The 24,155-nt window shown below is 43.4% G+C and overlaps 3 protein-coding genes across 4 annotated transcripts; 1 reads left to right on the forward strand and 2 right to left on the reverse strand.

Moving 5' to 3' along the window:
* Positions 1-1,295: 1,295 nt before the first annotated feature.
* LOC135491186 (uncharacterized) lies at positions 1,296-9,636 on the reverse strand. Of its 2 annotated transcripts, none has more exons than XM_064776896.1 (13): positions 9,328-9,636; positions 6,097-6,517; positions 5,584-5,673; positions 5,200-5,392; positions 4,741-4,802; positions 4,530-4,583; positions 4,107-4,193; positions 3,908-3,976; positions 3,319-3,490; positions 2,974-3,168; positions 2,496-2,641; positions 2,303-2,349; positions 1,296-1,979 (listed from the first exon to the last, which is right to left on the reverse strand). In XM_064776896.1, the coding sequence occupies exons 2-13, from the start codon at positions 6,238-6,240 to the stop codon at positions 1,910-1,912; spliced, it is 1,329 nt and encodes a 442-aa protein (XP_064632966.1). In that variant the 5' UTR covers positions 6,241-6,517; positions 9,328-9,636; the 3' UTR covers positions 1,296-1,909. The 2 variants fall into 2 exon arrangements, with proteins under 2 accessions (XP_064632966.1, XP_064632965.1); XM_064776895.1 differs by lacking the exon at positions 9,328-9,636 and adding an exon at positions 8,198-8,558.
* A 597-nt stretch (positions 9,637-10,233) lies between these two features.
* Positions 10,234-13,448, reverse strand: LOC135491250 (uncharacterized). The gene is made up of 5 exons (XM_064776986.1): positions 13,357-13,448; positions 12,801-12,910; positions 12,201-12,459; positions 11,392-11,452; positions 10,234-10,842 (listed from the first exon to the last, which is right to left on the reverse strand). Exons 1-5 carry the CDS (start codon positions 13,409-13,411, stop codon positions 10,251-10,253), a joined length of 1,077 nt encoding a protein of 358 aa, XP_064633056.1. The 5' UTR covers positions 13,412-13,448; the 3' UTR covers positions 10,234-10,250.
* Positions 13,449-14,601: 1,153 nt separating this feature from the next.
* Positions 14,602-24,055, forward strand: LOC135491380 (uncharacterized). Its single transcript, XM_064777202.1, has 15 exons — positions 14,602-14,983; positions 15,482-15,696; positions 15,915-16,040; positions 16,332-16,554; positions 16,937-17,126; positions 17,467-17,630; positions 18,078-18,326; positions 18,791-18,893; positions 19,041-19,231; positions 19,516-19,625; positions 20,180-20,363; positions 20,930-21,054; positions 21,753-21,923; positions 22,249-22,494; positions 23,105-24,055. The coding sequence occupies exons 1-15, from the start codon at positions 14,881-14,883 to the stop codon at positions 23,381-23,383; spliced, it is 2,679 nt and encodes an 892-aa protein (XP_064633272.1). The 5' UTR covers positions 14,602-14,880; the 3' UTR covers positions 23,384-24,055.
* Positions 24,056-24,155: the final 100 nt, after the last annotated feature.

Here is a 24,155-nt window from a genome sequence, read left to right on the forward strand (position 1 = left end):
TGACTTATTCACGCTGGCGAAACGAGGTAAAAGTTGAGTAACATCATCTTGATTGCAAACATTATGGCAAGTGTATTGTACGCGCCGGTCACCGATCCGAAGGTTGACCGCGCTCAACGTTGCTTAACGTTGCTTAACTTCCACTCTGGGGCCAATGCGCCAACCACTGGGCCATTCCCTCATGGCCGGCGGGTTAAGCCGTGCCATATACCTGGGAAAACTATACAGCAAGTATCGATATACGTACTTGAAATATAATAATGGACACTATAAGCACATTGGGGAGAATTTATACTTGGTCAATCTCGCGAAACCTCTTCAAATCAGGTGAGTTGTTGCAACCAATTAAATAATCTTGCAAATGTCCATCCGCTAGCAACATATCAGCAACCTTCACTCATCCGAGCAGTCGTCCCGAACATAATTGGGATATGCAAAGGTAGCCGCATGCGCCGGCAGTGGCAATGGGCCATTGGCATTCCAAAGTGCAGATGATCATTTTGAATATCGGACACTGCCCACCAATCGAGAGCACTTTTACTCCCGAATGAAATCAATACGGATAATGACTTGACAGGACGGCCTGTTCTCATTTGTTTCAAGTGCATCATATTTTGTAAATTGGAATCAATTGATCGATAATGGTCCAAACCTTGCACTTTGAGATTACTTGATGGCTTTTAGCAGCTCTCTTTAAAGTGCAAGCGGCCGTCCCTCGGCAAAATGGCCTTCCAGAAATCCTGGGAACACCTGCACGCTATTCGTCTCATAACAAACTCCTATACTACATCTTCATGGCACGAAACGCTCTTTACGTGATACTAAAGTCTTTTTCTATTGTCGTTGATACTTGATTTAACCAATTATCTTGAAGAAAATACTCCTTTGAGGATTTCGAATCAGCTCGCCAGAATGATATTGGAATAAGATCCATTCCAGCCAGATGCAGTTTAACTTTAGGGCAAAATAATCACAAAACGACTTTCCAGTTTTGATATCTAATGGCATTTTGTAACTTAGTGTACACTGACGTGAATGGGAAGTACAGAATTTTTCCTGCCCTGTCGTTAAACGATTGTTGGCTAGGGAGAAGATGGTCGTCAGACTACGATCGTATCATTGGAAGCATTTATTGCCTTGACTGCTCGAAAACAGGGGCCGAGGGGGGGGGGCGGTAGATGTTAGACGACGAAAAGAAAATGTCCCAGTTATAAGATGCACTGTTCACTTTTCATGCGTGATATGAAGAACGAACAAGTCATCAAAGAGCGGGCTACATACGATTCACGATGTCACTTTTCACCCTCACGCCGTGTTCTCAAGCCTAAGCTAGTTAACTCGTGACAAGTGAATCATGACCATTCACAACGTGAATCATATGTAACATCGCCCTGAGACGTTAACATTTTTGCATGGACGTTTCTGTACAGGATCGAGCAATATAAGATATAAGTCGTCGGCGTTCTTTAAACATCAGTGTTATTCATACAACAGTGCTATCAAAAACATTTGGTACAAAACGATGTGAATCGACAGTGGCTTGCAATGTGAGACTACCGTGCAGATCACCACAGCATTGCCAAAACATATTCATGAGTGCGAACCTGAAAAATGATTGTTGAGTTTGTCTTTTATTTACACTTTATTCGGGCATCTGAGAATCGTCAGTTGATTAGAAGTTGAAAACCTGTATGTGACAAACATGAAGTATTCGGTCAGTCCGGTGCAATGTTTCTTTAAAGCCGCCCCGCTTCTTAGTGCCTCCCCTCTTCGCGAATAGAGTGCAGTTTAGTTATGCTGTACACTTTGCAACGTCGTGGTGGTGTCTAACGAACTGGATGCCGTGAACTAACCAAGTATGAGGAGTTACGCTAAACTAGCACGGGTAGTGCTGGTGTTCCTCTCCTTATCACCGAAATATTGGCAAGGACTGCGGCCGGTTTACCTCCGCCACTGGTATTCTATCACCAGCCCAAGGCCTGCAATGAAACAAGTTATTTTGATTTCAATTGATTAATCAATACATTTAGCAGAGCCTGGAGATATTTAGGTTCACGTTGTCGATTGTCATGTTTCGCTTGTCACGAGTTAACTGACTCAGGCTTGAAAACACGACGTGAGGGTGAAGGTGACATCGAGAATCGTATGCAGCCCGCTCTTTGGAAATGACTTGTTCGTTCTTCATGTCACTCATGAAAAGTGAACATTGACACGGTACATGTGAACTTGCTAACATCATGCCAGGGAAAGTCTCTAGTGTTAATACGATCGGCAAGCAGAAATATGAAGTCAATGTACACACCTGTAATACATCCTCGGAGCATCTTTGATATTGACTGACTGGAACACCTGGAAATATCAAATCATCAAAGTTATGTACAATATTCTAATACGATAATACGAGTGAATTAATACTATTGAAAAATCCACTGCAAATAGTTCGGGTCGATCCTCTTCGGCATCACCAGATGATGCGGTTGTGCTGATTTACTTACAGGGACCGTAGACCGGCTCCGAGGTTGCTCTCGTTCCTCCACGCTCTCTGTACTTCCGGATTTTCTCGACAACCGACTGTTTTTCTCAGAGGCATATTGATATGTTTGCCGCAACGCCTTCATTTTCAAATCGTTCTTTAGCTTCTCTGAAATACAAGATTCTGAAAATGTGTGACTGCTTCAAGAATGTGAGATTGCTTCAAGTATGTGTGATTGCTTAAAGAATGGGTGATTGCTTCAGGAATGGGTGATTGCTACAAGAATGTGTGATTGCTTTAAGCTTTGCTGCCTGCTCGTTTTCATCGACTTCTCAGTGCATAATGTGTCATATACTGCTGCTACATGGAGTGACATCTGTGATATCTGTGGGAGGTTCCTTATCGCGGCGTCTAATTTACTTGGGGCGATAACGCCAAGATGGATTTAGCACCAAGTGACAAGTGCTACATTTGTCTTAAACAGCCAGGTCCATGCTTACCGATGGACTCCTCGGCAGTCCGAGGGCGAAGAGCAAACTGTCGAACTACGTCACCATATTCACCACGCCGCCTAGTGGCGCCATCAGAATCATAATCAGTAATGGCGGTCGTTCCGCACCGCCATGGCCGTTTGACTGTTTCCGATTCTTGGGATGGTTGAAGGAATTTCATGGGCGAAACAAAACCATTTGTTGCTGAAAGTACATTGAAGACTGCGATTATATAGAGTATGTAACCTGTCACTGCTCTCTTTTCATGCGTGACATGGATAACGAACAAGTCATTGCCACCTATGGAAAGCCGCGACAGATCTCAATGGACTTCTCCTGCATTTCTCTACTGACCTTTGTTACTCTTCGTTGGCCCATTGCTGTTGTCTGGCCTCACATCTACGTGAACGACAATGTGAGGTATGTTCAGCGAGAATAGAAACCGTTGGAAAAAGTCCATGATGTTTGGATGTTTGAAGCTGGTCACATCCAAAAAATAACGGCATTCTGGGTTCGTCTTTGTCGCCTTGAAAGAAAAAGTTTATACTATCCTGACTTGAAAACGACGGATGATCCAAGACCTCTCATATCACAAATCTTTTTACTCCGGCCTAAGGGGTGCATTTTGGCCTTCAAAAGCTCAAAAACCTTAATCTGAGGCTGGTGTTATATAGGGTTCACGTTGTCACTTGTCATGATTCACTTGTCACGAGTTAACTGACTCAGGCTTGAAAACACATCGTGAGGGTGAAAGGTGTTATCGTGAATCTTATGTAGCCCACTCTTTGGAAATGACTTGTTCGTTCTTCACGTCACGCATGAAAGTGGACAGTGACACGTTACATGTGAAAACGTGAACGCTAATCGCGGCCAAAGAGTGTACAAAGCCATACACGTTACGATACGCTTGGAAGGTTGCTCTTGGATACAATTGAAGACGTACCACTTCGTGATCTGTATTTGTCTTCTTTACTTCATCTCCAACAGAGTGATTGTTGACCATGCTAAGATCCTGGAAACAAAATAGAAATAGGGTATTAGTAGTGACGGGACAGTTCAAATGTATCGAAAAACTGGATGATTTACGACGCTCTTATCCCTCGCACTTTTGATGGCCACAACCATGATGTTTTCGAACTTACATCATTTTTGTCCAGGCTGCCCCTCAGTATTAACGCACACAGGTGTTTTCTATTGAGCTTTATTGCTTGATGAAGGTCTCTGAGAGCCTGGAATAGAAATTAAATAAAAATAAGTGGAAACAAAAACGCCACCCCCTGGACCTATTCTTACTTAAAGGGGGACGCAGGGGGGCGAACTGCTCATCTAGAGAGGTGGTCTTCAGGTGACGAGTTTACACAGTTCGAGGATCGGGTCGTGTTTTGTTCAGCGATGATTGTCTTCCCCATGCACACAGGCCTGTTGCATATGTACTGTGAGATCTGTTACATTCTCCGTCTTCTCCATACATGTTCCCTTTTTGCTCAACTGACATATTTATTATTTATCTTTCTTGGGGTTTTATTTAGGCCCGATTATTGAATAGATTATGAAGAAAACCTCACCTCCTTATCTTTGTCTTCAGAACTTCTAACCAAGGCACGAATACAAAACACGTCCTAAAAAAAATCAAAATAATTTTTTTTAATTCGACCATTTTTGATTTTTGATTTTTTTTTCTGGTTTTTAGAAGGTCATGTTTGTTTTTGTAAAACTGTTTTTAAAAATTCCTGATAAAGGTTAGCATTACCAGCTACTGTTTATTAATCAACTTACGGGATTTTTGTTATCCAGAATTACCGCATTTTCAGCATCATTACCAGCGTGACGGAAATCCCCTGAAATATATGAGCTTGTGTATTAGGCCGTGGGCTAAGTCAACAAATTAGCGGGCAATGAGAAGTACACGTAGTTGCTTTTGGGTAATACGAGGGTGCTTATTTCAAAAATGAATTTTTCCTGCATATAAAGTGGCACATTACCTCAGAAACGGGACCTTTGAAACGGCCTGATGATCCAAAAGTAGAGGTCAAAATTTGTTATCAAACATGGGTATCAAAATGAAGGTCTATAAGAGTTCTTGAACAAGGCTTAGTTTTTGGCCCTCTTGACGAACCCCGGGACCCCATGGCGGGTCAAAAATGACAAATGTGGTACCTTTGCCCCCCTTTCAGTTCACGAACTTCGTGGGCACGACATGTGGATAAAACAGCTCTATTTGACAGTACACCGTACCTATTCTCGCATAAGCAAACGCTCTCCTGGCGAAGACTGGCGTCATTAGACAGGAATTGGCAAAGCAACCTGCAGCACAGCCATTCTTTGGCGAGCCGATGGCATCGAGGGACTTGGTGTAATGTCGGACGGCCTTTCTGTCTTCGCCGAGTTGTTGTAGGGCCCAGCCAAGATGGAAGTGGACTTCGTACAGCTACAAGTGCAAGGAGAGTTCATTACTTTCGAATGTATTAAGGACACCAAGATGTTGACGCTGATGGATGTTGCACTTATAGCGTGAGCGTGATAATGAATCAGGTATGACACTAGGTTGACTCCAAAGATTGTTAGCACCAGAGACAACTGTTTTATATGTCATCGAAACAATTGAAACGTTGTACTCACCAATAGCCCATAACCCGACCGCGGTACGTAATTTGGAGGGAAGTTTTCCCTGGTGATCATTAGTGCCAGTCGGCGATAACATTGGACGGCCTGAATGAAAAAACGAAGTTACTGTAAGTTAATCATCAAATGTTCAGTCCGAGCCAAGCCACTATTCACTGTCATTATACTCCGATGTCACAAGTGACCGCAAATGTGCGATATCCAATATCACCTCAAAAACCTTTCTTCAGAACTCTCAGCACTCTTTAGATCAGCAACATACACAAATCTGTGTCCCTCCTTGAAGTCATACAGTGACCGTTCAAACCAATCCCGTTCCCAAAATACTATGTAACTATAAGTTCTCAATTTCAGACAAGGAGGGGTAATAGGGTCAGCTATAGAACCTTCTGGCGGCGATGACCTTTTTGGGGAATTTGTCAGGGATAGTGCAACTGAGCCAGACGGGACAAGGGAGGTCTGATAATTATTTTGAGAAGGTCTGAAATCTAACCACACACGATGCCTCACCTTGGACCAATGTCTCGCTCTTTCGTGTATAACAGCGTGCTTTAACAACTCCGTAGCGGCAGTATTCAACTCCGTGTAATTGCTGAACGGCATCTTACTAAATCTACCTCTCCGGAAATGTGGATCAACAATATACGTAGCCATGGGCGTCTTCGGGAATCTCGTATTGTATCAATGTATTTTTGTTTGTCCTATTGAAAGTTTGGTGAGAAAGAATTCCCCGTTCGAATTGTTCTGTCCTGCAATATATTTATGTATTTATCAGTCTTGTTTACTTTTTAGATCAGAGCGATTGGCCCATTGCAGATTTATCTGAGACGAATTATTCGCCTCCGCGTTTACTTTTTCAGACTGTCAATATTGTACTCTGGCTGTACTCTCTCCTACCGGCTGCAGATGATTTGGAATATTTTGCAGAAAACTGAAAGTAAACAGAAAGTTATTGATGACAAATAATCTGATCACCAATATCATGTACTTCCTAATTGCCCAGTTAACGAATTCAGGTCTTATTGCCCTCAAACAAAGCGCGCTAGGCCTAAATTTCCATTGTTCTACTGTCAAAGGAATATCAGGGGAAAACTTGATGGCATTGACCCCCACGCAACAGCTTACTTGGCGGTCGATACGACAAAACCGTAATGGTTAATAGGGAGTTTTCGCAAATCCCCCGAAACATCAACTTGAACGCCTAACCCATTGTTTTACCTCCCGATATAAACTATGTCGAACAATGGGATAGGCGTTCGTGTTGACGTTTCGCGGCCTTTGCGAAATCTCACTATTATCTAATAATACTCGATACAGGTCTCTAAGGACGACGCATTAGTGTGCATTGATTTGTGCAATAATCGACATCAAATATTAATACGCCTCACAATATTAGCTTATTCTTCTAAAGCAGTTGTTGTTTCTAAACCCCACGGGGCATGCCGATATTTCAGGTTTTTCTCGAATGTATGTTATTCAAGCTTAAGATAATATTTATTCGATAATACTGTCGTTTGTCAGATCCACCAAGAGTTGAGCATGGTTTAGTGTTTGGTGTTTTTAAATAAACCTTATTTCATTTCACGAGATAATCGTGCTCAGTGAAAATAGATAAAACCAACATCTAATAGCAACTAAGGTTTTCGAGTTTATTCGTTCAACAAAACACTCAGATTTTAACGTTTTTGAGCTTCTGAAAAACCATAGAGGTTTTTCGGCAATCGTTTTTTTTTGGATAAAATGACAAACCCGCTTACATGAACAAGAGATTGTTTACGGTTTTACCATTGTCCACAAAGCGTAACAAGGGCATTACGGCGTAACGTTTCGTCCCCATCAAACAAGGGCATTACGGCGTAACGTTTCGTCCCTATCAAACAAGGGCATTATGGCGTAACGTTTCGTCCCCCATCAAACAAGGGCATTACGGCGTAACGTTTCGTCCCTATCAAACAAGGGCATTATGGCGTAACGTTTCGTCCCCCATCAAACAAGGGCATTACGGCGTAACGTTTCGTCCCTATCAAACAAGGGCATTATGGCGTAACGTTTCGTCCCCCATCAAACAAGGGCATTACGGCGTAACGTTTCGTCCCCATCAAACAAGGGCATTACGGCGTAACGTTTCGTCCCCATCAAACAAGGGCATTACGGCGTAACCTTTCGTCCCCCATCAATGATTTAGGTAAATACAAAAGCCTTACAGGACGATTGAAGTTTCTTTGGGCTGTTCATGAGTTTACGGTCCGATGGTGCATTACATGACCAAAAATGTGTCTTTACGTCACGCCATTTGACACAATAAGCGATAAATCCTTATAAATATGCTGCACTCGTAAAAAAGGCTTTCAGCGGCGCAATGCAACACTAAACACCATGGCTAATGAGTTTTGCCACGAGCTGCGTCAACATTTCAGAAGTTCTCAGGCCGCGTTAAAGGCCTTGGTGCGAGCGGGCGTTGTTGAAAGACAATGGACCGCGTATTAAGCTAAGTCTGAATTGTAAGGGGAAAATAAGGTTATCACTCCTTAAGGAGGCGAACGCTGAACGCTGATCAAGTCAATAGTACGACAACCTTAGAAAGATTAATTCTACCTACCATGAAACCTACCTTTTTCTAAGAGATTCGCTCCAAAAGCCATACGATCTCTTCAACCACTTCTCCTAAGCGTCCTAAACGTTTTGGCTTTAACACTCCTTCATATCGTTCAACCTGCCTAAGTATCGATTAATTCTCTATCCGACACCGAATGTTTCTCAAACGCTACGTGTTATAAACCAAGTCGTATCATAAGGCATGATCACGGTTTCCGAGTGACCAGAGCTCGGTCAGAGCGATCGATGAACGCGGCGCGAGCGCTTGCCGCCCCGACGATCACCATGGTGTGTCGACAAATGAACAAACCAAGTCATATGCGTCGATTGGATATCGATCAAATACGCTCACCTGGAGAGTATGAGTTTGATTGTACTTTAAGAGAAGAATACAAGGATGTGGCTTTAGACTCTAGTTGCGCTGATCTAAGTCGAAGTAATTCATTACTACAACGACGATATTATTAGACCGCATGTATTCGGGGAGTTTAGCCTGCGATGTTCATATTGGAAAGACGATGCGTTGGCCACTCCACCGAATCCCGCTCGCACCTAGGCCTAAATTCCCATTGTTCTACATCTTATCAAAGGGTCATCAGAGAAAATATTGATGACAGCAACCTCCACGAAACAGCTTACTTGGCGGTCGATAGGCAATCGGCAAGGGCAAAGTTACTTAGTGTACCAATGCTATAGGGGTAAAACAAACATACAGTCCGTCAAAAGCAACAACACACGCTATCGACGTAAATTTCTATAATAACCGCTACTAAAGGCATATTTATGGAAATAATTGACTGAATTATGGACCTACGGAAATATATCGACATATCGACACACTGTATAAAGTACTTTCATCGACCAAATATGCCGCAGGCTTGAAAGTTGACAAAGTTGTGTGTTCGCATGAAAAATGTTAGTTATTTTGGCGGTCGAAAAAAGCGCCCAGCCCGCTGAGCGTCGTAATCAAACATTGCAACATCGTTATCCAAGCATGCCAGGAGTGTCGAAATATGTAAATGTCTATAGCGCCATTGCTAATGGAGGTAATGAGATCAACAAACTTGAAACTAAAGGTAATCATCTTAGCTACATTTGATAGCAATGTGTTAATATTAAATATAGCATTTTTGTTTTACCTAGTACCTTAAGATTTCCTCTTGGTGCTGAAACCGGGTGACTTTGCCTACACTGAGCGACGAAGAACTACCAATCCGCATCATCCAAAATCCATCCCATCCTCGGCAGAAAATACGAAATAGCTTTTAATAGCAAATGTCAAGCAGTAGCGGATGCTCCTGAACTTAGTATTTCAAAGGGGCATGAAAATTCCGTCCTATAATTCACTTTCACATCGCAGAAACTACACGACATCGATCCTGCCACAGGCTGTTTAAAATTTAATATTTCTTCACACAAAGACAGTGCGATGTTTTCTTTCGAAACAGCGCTAGGAGCTTAAACCTACCAACTGCCCCCACGTCGTATGGGTGTTCTCAGTACAGAATAAAATGAAAATATTGTTTATGGTTGTTAAATGCTAACTGGGTCGTATTTGCTATAGATTTGAATGAGTGTTTTATGGATTATTCTCATTGAGATATAGGTCCAGAAAGGATTAAGTAATTCATGCTCGATTCATGAAAGTCAACCAATTAAAATCCGCCTGTAAATAGATAAATAGAGCGAAAAATCGAACAAACATATTAAAGTCTCATAATGTTTATGCTTCGTGATGCGAACTTTGATCGCTAACCACAAGGTTGGATTGAAGGGGTACGCCGTTCGTATAATTACTGGTGCATGGTGCAGGGAAATAGAAAGACAGTTGTACACAATGCCGTGCATCTATTTTGCATACGAATTTGCTGAAACTCGGTACCAATGGTATTTGAATATCTGTCTACACAATGGCATTGTCAAAATTTACATCTGGTACGTATATATAGAATTTGAAATTTCTCAAACTCAATTACAACATGTAATTTCAAAATTCGTAGCTCTACGTCGAGGCTTGAGAAACCTCTTAATGATGATATCAACACCGTAAACAAGTTTTTATTCGATATTTATTTTTTCTCGTATTTAATGATATCAACAAACTCGGATAGAGTGTACTGGGGGAGAGCACCTTGAGAAATTGTCAACTCGGCCATATACCCATTGAAGAAATGGGTTTTCGTATCAGCTTTGTAGCCAATTTGGAGAGCAGTGCTTGTCCTTTCCGGCAGATCTCTGTCTTCGTATTCTGTGTATTCTGCCGCAACCACGAACCCGTCGATATAGATCTTCGCCTCGCCCGTCCCGTGTTCCCAGCTAAATGCAACTGAGTGCCATTGGTTGCGTTTTATGTTGCCTCCTTCAAGTTTTACCAAGGTTTGTGCTGGATTGCTCCCTTTTCGGAACTTGTTCCTCCGAAGTTCCAATTCTAGCTGATTTTTGGGGTTGATTCTGAAGAGAAACATCCAGCTGCGCGCCTCCCAGCTTCCAAGAACAGTTTGATATTCGTTCGTTCCCCCAGGAGAACGCTTGATGTACAAGTGGACGGTGAAGTCCTTGTTCCAAAAATCGGGCCGCTTGATCATGGCGTGAGCCTTACCCTGCAGGAATAGGGCGCGCTGAAAGGGTGCCGCGACCTGGTATTTTGCGCCCTCGTATAAGCTGTAGTGAGAAAAACGAGTATCTTAGCAAAGGGATTCGCAGTCACTCAATATAGTAAGTTCAAAAAGTGCTGCCATGATGGTTTCAATTTTATTTAAGTTCTGGTAAACATGCCAATCATAATTGGAATTCATCGCCAATTGGAGTACATTACGTTCAGCATTACATTATTATCTATCAATACCATTCCTTCTGGTCATATGAACCTTACTTATACATGCATACCCGTCCAACGTAAGTCTTAAACTTCGTTGGGGTCTGATAAATTTCAGACCGATTTTATTTACTACTTTTTTCGTACGCCATCAATGGGATAGTGAGGACAGGAGAAAGTCGGTAATTTCACATCAGACCTAAAGGCACAACACGTTAGAGTTAGCATATTGAAGTCATTCATACGCTACGTAGTTAACCCAAAGGATATGTGACGATAAATGTACATGTAATGATGACGAAAATTAGGACCATACTTCTTTTCCTTAGTAATCGCTACTGATAGACGAAACTATAATTTCGCCGGGGTACCAGGAGGCATTTTCGGACACTCACAAGACCTTATTGTCGCCAGAGCCACTCCCATCCAAGTGCCATGTTCCAAATGAAGCCAAACCTGTAGACAGAATGTTGTGAAACAATCAAGGGATTTGACCTTGAGATTATGACCGACACCGCTCGCTCAGCTGATTAGATTTCGATCGTCATAATGAACAACTGACCTTGGTCGAATTGAAAAGTGCTTTTGGGGCACAGAAAGCAAGTCCGATAACTCGAGCAGTTAACTCTTGTTAAATTCATCAAATTATGTTGCTTGAGTTATGTATAGGATTCACGTTGTCTGTAGCCATGATTCACTTGTCACAAGATAACCGACCAAGGCTTGAAAACACGACGTGAAGGTCAAAAGTGACCTCGTGAATCGTATGCTTCATGTCATGCAAGAAAAGCGAACAGTGACATGTTGCATGTGAAAACGTGAACTCTACAGAATCGCGGCTTTGTGATGTTAACACATGGCTGGTCTTCCCAGGTTTCCCAAAGACTTGAGCCTCGCATCTTTATGTCCTGGCATCTTTTTCAGCGACTGATTTCAGTCGTAGACGATAGGTGGCGCTACTGGGGCTTGGCTCAGTATACAATCAAAGCACAGTAACATTTACTTCTGAAGCCGACTATATAGGGACTTGGATTGTTGTGACAGAGACGTGACGTCAATTTTGTCGGAGTTGGACTTCATCATAAATCCTTAATATTCAGCGCCACCTATTGGGATGCTGATATCGTATATATCGAAGGCTTGTTCCCTCCGACTTCATGGATAGTCAGATGGCGGCGGCGTCAAAAAGTAGTGAAATACCTACCTTCTGGTAGCCATCTTGTTAACTCCCCCGTTTTCATAGGTGCCCTCTGTGCGTTTCCCTTGCGATCCTTCCCCGTCACAGAACACTGATAAGAACCAAACTGGTCGGGTGTAAGCTTCGTAATACTGACTCTAGACGTCGCTCTATCTTGTTTTGGATCTTCTGAGAATTCGACCTTGACATTTGCGTCGTCTGCGATGATTACGTCATCAATGGCCATCAACTCCATTTCGACGTCTGTGGTTCTCATCCATACGACCTGAATTGAAAGTTTGATAAAATAATTTTAAAAATGTTCAGACATTGTCGTCGTAACTGTGCAGATTCGTGGCTACGGTAGCTGGAAAAGGACATCACATGATTTTTTGTTTCAAATTTTTTCAGGAAATATCTCGATCGATGGACTTATTATCTCGATGTTATCTCGATCGCTCGAGCGATCGACATATTATCGCGGTCGCGATAATATTATCGCGGTCGCTTGAGATAATAAGTCCATCGATCCTGAAAAAAAATATTTCATGTTGAAAAAATGATGTCCATTCCCAACCACGGTAAAATAGAGTATAGGGTACATAATACATTTTATTGTCGACTCACGTTTATGTTGCCGAACTCATTATAATTCTCCACCTCACACATGAACGAGGCATCTTCACCTATCTTTTTGGCCTTGCTTTCCACCTCATCTGTTGTTACTAATCCAGTCACTGAAAAGTAAGGGCAACTTTGTCAAAATATAATCTTGTTCTGTTGACAAAGCATAGAAGTTCCTCATACAATGCATTGTGAATCTCCTCAAACACAGACCTCAATTCCCCCTACCATTATATCACTAGTAGGCGACTTTTTCCGACTTCTTTCCGACTTCTTTACCTGATTTATCCGACAAAATTCCGACCTTTTTCTGAAAGGTCAGGTTTCTACAACACAAGTGAATAATGTCAGGACTTCCCAAAATAGAGTATTGAAGATCAAAGGCCTTTTTGAATGGGATTAACGAGGTGTGAGGGAAACACGCAGAAAAACCTAATTGAGTGAGTTAATTAGTATTCACAATTTCAAAACCTAGAGCTGGGGCGCCTCAGTTTTGGTCCAGATTTCAGCTCCTCCTGAGAGCCTACATTAATTCCTGAAACACCGTAATGATACTAACCAGAAACCAGAACCAGTGACAGTAGGGAAAATCGGAAACATATCGGAACACACATTGTATTTTGAGGGAGTTGCCTCAATCAAAATTGACAATAACTGACAACTTGAAATATATATCGACATCGAAGGTTGGTATAGGCTATTCCTTAATTTTATGTCCTCAACATTTTTGCCTCTAGAGCGCTAACTTAAAAATATATATTTTTAAATTTACTTGGGACGGGACTGGTTTAGAACCGAATGATGCCCAGACAACGGCGATGTGGTAAGGAATTCGAATGGCGATCAAACATTAAATTGTTGATACTTTAAAGTTTGGATCTAAAAACGAAATCCGACCCGGATAAGCCAAAAGAATGAGGAAAGAAGATTTCTGAATGAATCATAAACACGCTGTTGTTTCACACATACAATCAAATATTTTTAGTATAAGATAAACGAAACAAACATTATCATTGAAATGAAAACATGCCTTTAAAGAGGTTATCTTGACAACAAAGGCCGTTCACATGAGAATTTGAAAAATAACTTATATGATCACTCATCAAATCACGTCGAGTTGTTCCGGTCTTTTCGGAAATGTTCTTTCGAAGAGTCTTTCAGATAAATTTATTTGAAAGACTCGGATGGAACTCCGACCGAGCCCAACACATAGCCTTTTGTCTTCAGACAAAGCCGTTTCGCACCTCGGCCTAAATCCCAATTGTCCTACAGCCTTATCAAAGCGTCATCAGGGCAGATCTTTATAACATCGACCTCCACGAAACAGTTCATATAGGAGTCTATAGGCCTGAACTGGCAAGGGCAAGTGAACGTATTGAATGATAACGAGCTACATGGACACGCAACCCGTCACAGACATGTGGATCGTTGGCTGACCTTATTTTCCCGTGAATCATATCTTTCTGCTGGTTACCCCGTAAGATCCGGGAGTGATCAGTGCCAGACGTCACCAAACGCATACTTTATCTTGAAATATCGGTCAGGACGCGGAAGTAGGATTATGACATGTTCCAAATGTGCATGATTGATGGTGTAAACGTGTCTAGTATAAGAGTGCCTGCTCACGGACACAAGATGAAACAGCGGTGATACTTCTGAGAGGCCCATTGGAAATGGTCCAATGCGGCATGATATCGCAACCCAGGTAGGCCTATCACGGTTATATAAGGCCTAAGTATTCGCCCTAATTAGATAAAGCCTATATTTATTGAGGTTACTCAATAGGTCACATTTATCACTTACGTCGATACCAGGAACATGCATTTAAGTTAAGACATTTTCTGAAGAAGTCCATGAGATAGTTGTTTCGTCATTGTGTGTACTGTGATTTCAAGAAAGGCATAGGAACTGTGATATCATACAACAAAGCTTTGGCAGAAGAGAACTGCCTGGAGAATTGTGCTTAATTCACAAGTTTTGATGCAGTGATACTCGTTTTTGGTTATCTGCAAAAGGAATAAGTGAAGTCGAAGCATATATTTTTGGTGATAGCAATATATTTCACTTCCTTATAAAACAGTGCATGAGAAAAACTATGGATAGAAGCAATCACGGAGTTTTGATATTTTTGTTGTTATTTGTGGCATCCACATGTCGAGGTCAGCTTAGTCAGTTTAAATGTCCTGGTAAGTCTATCCTCGTCTTCTAAATAATTATTTGTTCTGTCAAATTAACATTATATTGACCTACCTTAAATTCGCATTCTTGGACGAAGGATGCCAACTGACTGAATATAGTGTTCAGCGATGGGCAAAGGCGTCCAATCACTCAGGGAAAAGGTAAAAAAGACTTGCGAAATCATTAGACCTGGGTTTTCTTCCACCATACGCCAGTGTGGTCTTCCCTCACCGAGTCAGATGCCAAAAGGAATCGGTTGGCCTGATATCCAACCACACACTTTAAACCCAGTCTATCCTGAAAAGTTTCAGTCGAACTCAGATGATCTGCTCATTCACCTCTACAACCTGTGCATTTCTCACCTGTACCATTAACTAAACAACAACCATTCCAGGCTAATTGATCTATTGTAAGGGTTTAACTGGCACACAGAAACACACACAGATGCCACACCGGCCTAGACCCCTCTTATAACTGTGCTAAGACTCCAGAATGAATCCTTGCAGAGAACCAGTGCATCCTCCACGGTGACCCGCCCGACAGCAGGGCTGAGACGTCGGGTCAAGAGAGAGGCCGAAGGACCTTTGGTTGCTCTACTGGCAACACCCTGAACATTCCCCGGCGGGACGGCATCACCGAGGTCCATGTCCTCGGCGCCTATGAACCAGTGAGCGGAATCAGAGGCTTCCAGCAGCAACCGTCTGCCGTTGGTAAAATACGGGTAGGTTCCTATAAGGAAAGTTTGAGAACTCGTAGATGGCAAATGCACGCTCTTCATCGAAATTTGTTACGTCCGTAGGACGTTGTTCGTTTTCATGACACGGGCGAAAAGTGAACAGTGACACGTTACATGTGAAAACGTGGACTCTACATAAATCGCCGCAGCCTTTACCCACTGGCAGTGAATAAATATACATGTATCTGTTTTCTTATTTGTAGGTGAAGATCAGCAACAGGCCTGGGTATGTTTCGGCGGGGAGAATGGCCCTGATCCTGCTGTCATACGAGGCGGTTGAATGGGAGATCGAATCGCTAGATATTGATTTCATCAAAGAGATAGAAATAGTACGTGGGCCTTGTTGGTGATGGTTATGGTGGAACACATCCAATGTCTAGTAACGACCCTTCTTATCCCAGCAACTAAAATTCCCACCCGGGACTCCCATCTTATAGGCAAACGGTGCGAGCTCGGACCCGTGTGTGTTTCCAGGTGGCCCAGCCGCTCAAAACTTGCATAACGGAAATAATTTAAAATCCCAATTCTACACTCAATCTGACAATACATCCGATAACTTGAAACACTGCACTTCCCATCTTATCAAGCAAAATAACAGCTGTATTTTCCTCTTTTTTCAGTACTCATACTACGCTACTCATTCCCTTGTGACCTACATCAACCAACCCTCCCAATCCCCAACCCTCTTGAAACACAGCCGTTATCGAGGTTACGGAAATAACATTTTCAAGGTCACGCCGCTGCTACGGGATGTTAAAAACAAATATGGCGTCTTGACGTCACTGACTGGAACATACAAAACCTCGGGTTGGGATCTTCACGTAGGATCTAAATGCGATGGTGGTGAGTAGAAAAAACCTGCAATTTTGGTTTTATTCTCGCGGTGGTTGTCGCTTGCCAGACTCTTGGTAAGGCGAATGGCCAAGGAGAGCCGGGTTTGCAGGCGGGACAACCACGGCACTCCCTTGGGCAACTCAAGGACTGTTAGATAGAGACATTGGGGTGATGGGCAAATGGACAAGAAATCAGTTCGTCCGGGGTCAAGAAACGAGGACGAATACGCAACTATAGATGGGCCAGGTCTCGCCAAGCACAATAATGTCCTGTAGTTATTAAAGGCAAGGCAAACGCTCAATCCTAAATCCGTCGCAAGGAAAATGCCATACAGCAGAAGCTCTTAGTTATCCGTTCCATAAACATATTTGCTCTTATCTCTCATCTTTAGGCAGTGAACCTAGCGTGCCAGTCGATGACAACTCTGTGACTGGCTGTCTGACCGCGAGTAACTGCTGGATCAAGTTCAACTTCAGTGCCCCCACGATTTGGAATGACTGCGCTGGCGGCGCCCAATATGTCAGGAGGAGTGGCTATTCCAACGGGATGTTCTTGGGGGTGCAGCTCTGCTCTGCAACAAGGTAAGGAACAAAGCCAGTCTGGTAGAATTGATGACTTTGGAGCCGAAGATCATTTTGAGGAGACTATCTCTCAGTCATGCATGCTCTCCTGATAGTTTTCAGTTTTCCATGTGCATACATCTCTGTGTACATCATAATATTTCTCGGTCAGCCATCCGCCAATTGACCGCTCTCGACGCTGCATAACTTCGGTGACGGGGCTGCACCTCAACCACCACGCCATAAAGCAAATTTCACTACCAGGTAAATGGTCGAATCTCTCTTATGCTATGGAGTATGGTCATACATCTGCCTCACTGCTATGACTATATTTACCTTCGCAAATAAACTTTCATTTCAGATACAAATTATTCCTGTCAAACTCCTTCTCCACGGAGTTCAAACACATCGCCGACGGAAGCGGCCACGGGCAAGATCACTGCGAGTTCATGGCAGCACGTGGCTTATCGGAGCGGCGGGCCAGTGCTTCGGTCGCCGATTTATACGACTCTCCAACCACAGAAGGTATGCAGTGGGATCGTTGACAATGAAAAAAAATTAAAAATGATCAAGAAAAAGTCAGGCACTGCCCCTTTATTTCTTTTTCTTTATTTCAATCTGAAACTATACATTTCCAACGACGTCGTCCGTCAGTCTGTATAGTTGAAAGCTATTCATTCCTATGTAACAGCGCCGAAAGGCCGGAGTTCTATCTGATTCACGTTGTCACTAGTCACGTTTCACTTGTCACAAGGTAACTGACTTAGGCTTGAAAACACGACGTGACGGTGAAAAGTGACCTCGTGAATCGTATGTAGCCCGCTCTTCGGAAATGACTTGTTCGTTCTTCATGTCACGCATGAAATCTGCTTGCCTTTAGAAAATGAAAATATCAATTACAAAAATTGCCTAACAATTTTTGATAACAACAAATTTCAATTCACTTAAACATGGCGACTCTGATATTTTCAGGCTATTATCGCTATCGTTGGGGCCAACAAATCCAGTACGGGAAGATAGGGCTAAAGCCCGATTGGAGTGGGAAATATTACACCAAGTGGTACGAGTGCGGGATGACTGTGCCTGGGTCATACAGGGTTGTGGACTACGATGGATCACTCAACATCGGCGTGGTGACCCATCGGCCGACGCCCCCACCTACCCGGCCGCCACCTGGGATCGCTACGACAACAACAACAACCACAACTATAAAACCGCCAGGTATTAAGATTACGGTATGCCTGCTCTGAGATTTCCCAACGTACATTTGCTGGGAATGATATACTACGGTTAACGAAGTTCATCATAACATTTTGTTTGTTACGGTGGCGAATCATTGGTCTTACAGAAAGTACATGAAACTTCAGACTGCTCGTTCCATGGGCAAGGGCGCGAATATAATCCAGCGAAAACATGTTGGGGTTTAGAGATTAAGTGATGTTTTCATAATCTCAAAAACCTAAGTAGTTTTTCACTTCGCTGAAAAGTCTTTATATGGGTAGGGGTGCAGGATCGTCATATTTTCATATCTAAATTTATGACAATGCCATTTTGAAAAAGCTAAGAAATACAATTAGCACGACTTTCTTGGCTTAACTTTGCAGAAGGCCAGATATTTCTCAATCAGATGATGGAATGAAAATCTACATCCGTTGGTCAACCAACTTAAGATTTGTTTTTTTCAGTCTTGACTCTTGTCTTCCTAAAAAGACCTCAGAACAAAACAGCAGAAGTCGGCGATACCTTAACATTGGAATGTAACACTATTCAGCAGGGCGTCACACAATGGTGAGTATGAATCATCCGCTAATCTTGTCTCGTCTCTTCAGAACCATACACCTTAATCCGTCGTCATACAATAGGGACAGCTACTTTTCTAGACCATTACAACGGTATAGAATGCTCTTGATGTGGTTATGAATTTTATTTCGCCAGGTTTCACAATGGACGCCTACTTACAGCAGCAACGCCAAACATCCACGTTCTCCCTGGGGGTGTTCTGGTCATTCCCAGAATAGACATCACCTTATTTGGAAGGTATATATGTGTCGTAACTTCCGGTACAAGAAGCGTCACGGCGACTGCATGGATTAAAGCAGAGAGGCCTCCGAACATCTGCTCCTCTGGTAAGATGATTGAGTATTGCTTTGTGAGTGCACTGGTTCATTTCGACCCCATCATCGAATTCCTTCCGGTGTTAATGGGAACCAGTCCAATTCCGAGAAAACATGACAGTAAGGATGATTGCGTTTCAGGAATGAATACAAAAAGATTACATGTTTAAACTACGAATTCATATCGTGGTTCATTCTTATCAGCTATCAACTCCGCAATTGACCTGTGCCATTATGAAAAAACACTGCCTCAGCTCGCAGGACACGCTTTTAAAAGGTTATGACGGTTTTTCCAGAATTTCAACAGCGCCCTAGCGACATCACAAAACACGTTGGCGATCCCGCCTTGCTCTCGTGTGCATCTGTTGATGGCGTGTTTTGGAAGAAGAATGAAGTACCGTTACAGGTAAGGTAGATTATATATAGTTGTGTGGATTGCCGACTTATAGCTGAACTTTACTACTGGGGGTTTAGCCACAAAGTTCACCTTTAAATCTGTGCCTGACCATGGGTCGAATCCCGGCGAAGCCGACGTCCCAGAGGCAGACCATGTTGGTCATGGCAGCAGGTGTGGCGTCCTTCTTCCTTTTTACTGGCGTCCCGACATCGCACAAGAGACAAATCTGATTTACCCTGGTGAGAAGACTTTAACCTAATCTCAGTTTGACTGAGACCTCGTCATTTGGGCGCGCAAACGAAAGATCAGAATGGTGCGGGGAGACGGAAGGAAACGGAATGCGAGTTGGGATGTGCTCCTATAGACAACTAAAGGGGGCTTGAAGTGATCTCATAGCGGACTTAAAGACTTTGCATTGAGAAGGGAGACAAGAGTAACATTCAGGGTCACTACCCGTTTGTGGTGACCAAGTGTATATGAGTACGATATGTTTTATAACATCTTCTCCAGCAAAATTTTCATCTAAATTTATAATCTAGGACCGGTAATCATTTTTCGAATAGGTTTCTAACCGCGAAGACTTCCAGAAGGGACGAATCCGTTTGCTCTCCAACGGCTACCTCCTGATAGACAACGTACGAGCGTCGGATGATGGCGTCTATACATGTGTGGCGACATCTAGCGCTGGCTGCACGTCAGAGGCCCAGGCTACACTGACAGTTCAGACGGAGACGGATCTTAACAGCAGTGAGTATTCTTTTTTCAATATCACTATTGAGTATTGAGTTCAACAAGCTCAGCGTTTCCTTCCGACCAGACCATAAACGCTGAAGGATAAGCTAACCTCTCGGTATTTGGGCGCTTCAGATATATAAGTGTTTTTAAAGAAGTTCGTCGCGAATTTGACAAGCTGTACATTTCTAATGAATCAAAACACAGCAGTCACATGTTTAGCTAAAAGTTATCAGTCAAAGTTGGGGTTCCTATCGACTTCCCAGCCTGGTCAAGCCACGTTCCAAGATCTCGTGATATCTGGGTGGGCGATCGCTCCGGACAAACGTAGACCTAGCTGCTATCAAACCTTGCGTCGGGAATTGGCGGAGCCGCACTATGACTTGGGACGAGGGTGTCAACTACCCCTAGAGGTAATACCATCCGACTTCACACTCTCAGACTTGCTTCAACTGATGAGCTGATGCTCAAAGCGCTACACCCCGAGCATTTCTGACCGGTACCCAAAGGTTTGAACCTGCCCCAGATCTCTACGTAGATCAGGCCACCAAACCTCATCAGCCCTGTCTCATTCTCTTCAGTCTGTGGCCGGCCAGTTTTAAGTCAGCCCCTGGTGAAAACGCCTCAGGTCGTGCGCGGTCGTATCGTTGGAGGAGATGATGCCCCCTTCGGCTCAGCCCCGTGGTATGTCCAACTATACAGTGAGGTGAGTAAATTAGCTCCGGCTCTGTCTCGTACCTTGCAACTGAAAGCTGAATGAACGAACGAATGAATGAAAGTTACACTTGTATACCACAAAATGCAAAATGAATTTGCTCTAATGCAGTGCTTCAGAATATCGTCTGAACAGATGGGTTTTTAGCCCACGCCTGAAGATGGCAACAGTCTTAGCGTTCTGAATACCATGACTGAGTTCGTTCCACAGTCTGGCCACCTGCACAAGGAAGCTCCTGCCTCCGTACGTCTCCAGGCGATACCTGGGGATCCTCAGGAGACTGTTGTCTTCAGATCTCAGGGATCGCCCGGGGTCGAACGATGGGAGGAGCTCAGATATGTAAGCAGGGGCCAATCCGTTCCTTGCTGTGTATATAAGTAGCATTGTCTTGAACTCTATACGTTCACGGATCGGTAACCAGTGGAGACTTCTCAGCATGGGGGTATGTTCTCGCTACCCTCGATCAGCATTCTGAACCACGGAGGTACTCCGTCCATAATGAACCTCCCCTCCCCTCCCCTCCCTGGTGAAATGGAGTCCGGGTCGGCGGATTGAATCCAAAACTTGAGGGTCAAGATGTCGATCAGAGGCGAATTACTCCCAGTTGTTTTCGACACCCGCTAATCTATCCGTCCGGAACTTCCATGCATATGTTACGAAGTGCCTTCTCATGTTGTCTCTCTTTGCAGGAACTTCGAGGTTTTTGCGGTGGGATATTACTGAACAGTAAATGGGTCATCACCGCGGCCCATTGCATCGCCACCTTCAAGGAGCGCCATCCCCGGAAGGAGAGTTTAAACCATAGAAACTTCTACTTGAAGCTTGGCGTGTATGACGCCATGGTACGACAGTCGTCTGAGGTAAGATAGGAAAGACACTTGCTGAGGTATTTGCAGGGCAAAAGTCGAAATAGCTAGAAAATCACCAAATCCCCCTTCAGATGTCGATTGTATACAATACTATGCGATGAATCGTGTTCTTAACCTCCAATTTGCAACCCTTGCCAGCAAAGGAAATGTACACTCGCTGCGTTAAATATTCTTCTCGATAACATGTGGCATAGCGTAGATTGATCTACGGACCATTGGCCCAGCACGCTTCCACTGCAAGACGCTCGGTTAGCGAGACCAAAAATATCGATGTACGTATCAATTGTATTGTATGGAATCGTATTTTTTTCTACAGGAACACTACATGGCTGCAGAGAACGGCATTATATCGCATGAAAACTTTGACAAGGCTGTTTACGATAACGACATAGCCTTGATTCAGTTGGCTACTGAAGTCAGGTTCACGGATTACATACTGCCAGCCTGCTTGGAAAGGATCGATTTCTACCAGGCCAGTTTCTTTGCACAGGGTGGAGTTGGGGTGACGGTTGGGTTAGGACGACTTGCGGAGAGGGTGAATGCACAACCGAGATATTTGAAGGTATGTTTGGTGTTGATGTTGGGTCCCTTCGAATGTTTCGATGAGCTGTATTCATTACTTATCGTCACCACAACAGGCGTTAAACATTTTGTTATCAGGGGAGCAGGGGGAGATTACGCCCCACCTCGATCTGTTTCATGCTTTTCATCCAAAAAAGTTGTTGCATCGTTTTTATCAATATGCTCCCCTCACGATGCCAGTCACCAGATCAACACAGTTCTTCTTTTCGGAAATTGAGATCATGTGAAACTCTGAAAACGATGGATCGGAATCAAATCCTTGCTTAGTCCAGAGTTATATAAGGTTCGCGTTGTCACTTGTCATGTTTTTCTTGTCACGAGTTAATTGACTTCGGCTTGAAAACACGACGTGAGAGAGAAAAGTGACCTCGTGCATCGTATGCAGCCCGCTCTTTGGAAATGACTTGTTCGTTCTTCATGTCACGCATGGATAGTGAACAGTGGCACGTTACATGTGATAACGTGAACTCTATGACCGCAGCTTAGATGTACACGATGTACAACTATGTAGGTAACAAATTTTGTGGCTTTGAAAGGCGGCGAGCCGTCTCTTTTGTCAGTCAGTAAATTAAGCTATTGTTATATTTCAGGAAATTACTCTTCCGCTGGTCGATCCAGAGCTCTGCAGAAACTCGACCAGCTACCCAACGACCAGCAACATGTTCTGTGCGGGATACGACCGAGAGGTGATGGGAGACACTTGCGCCGGCGACAGTGGCGGTCCCTTCGTCATGAAACACGCCGACAAGTGGTACCTTGTCGGCATCGTCAGCTGGGGCGAGGGATGCGCACGCACGGGGAAGTTCGGCTTCTACACGCATGTCGGGAAATACTTCGACTGGATACAGGGCCATGTCGCAGCTAATTAGATCTGGGACAGATTTCGGATGAAAGGTGCACGTGGAGTTATTCCAGATGGACAGGATTATAGGACAGATGCGAGTGGTCATATCAACCCAGACATTTAAAAGGACTTGATGAATTTGAACACAGCGTTCAAGTTCGAGCAAGGTTTCGTTATAAGCGAGTGCAATACTCTATTGTGATCAATCTAACAGCGTTTATGAATATCAAAGAAACAGGACAGGACAAACGAAGCCATGTTTTTTTATGAAAAACCAACATATCTCATGGCCAAGTTGTCCCTAATAATGTTTGGCGACGCCAGGTTTTCCGATGGCTGTGACGTCATGTTCTGGATTGACCTTCGTATTGATTTCGTTGTAATTAATGAAGCGGTCTTAGGCCGCGATTACATAGAGTTTACGTTTTCACTTGTAACTTGTCACAGCTCACTTTTGATGCGTGACATGAAGAACAAACAAGTCATTTCCAAACAGTGGGCTACATACGATTCACGAGGTCACGTCATGTTTTCAAGCCGAAGTAAACTAACTTGTGACAAGTGAAACATGACAGGTGACATCGCGAGTCTTATATAGCTTTGGCCTGAAATCTGTGAAACTAAAATATTATATGAATGAGAGAAAGTTAGTGCATCACAGTAAGTTAGCACAATATATGCATTTCTTCATTTCTAACCTTTCGTTTTTTTGCAATTTTGAACTGATGACGTTCTGCGTCACCTAGGATGACATTTGACATATGGATTTTGTTTTTACCTTCACTGAAAACTGCTGA

Source organism: Lineus longissimus, chromosome 7, assembly GCF_910592395.1.
Source record: "Lineus longissimus chromosome 7, tnLinLong1.2, whole genome shotgun sequence".
In the NCBI taxonomy this organism is placed as follows: domain Eukaryota; kingdom Metazoa; phylum Nemertea; class Pilidiophora; order Heteronemertea; family Lineidae; genus Lineus; species Lineus longissimus.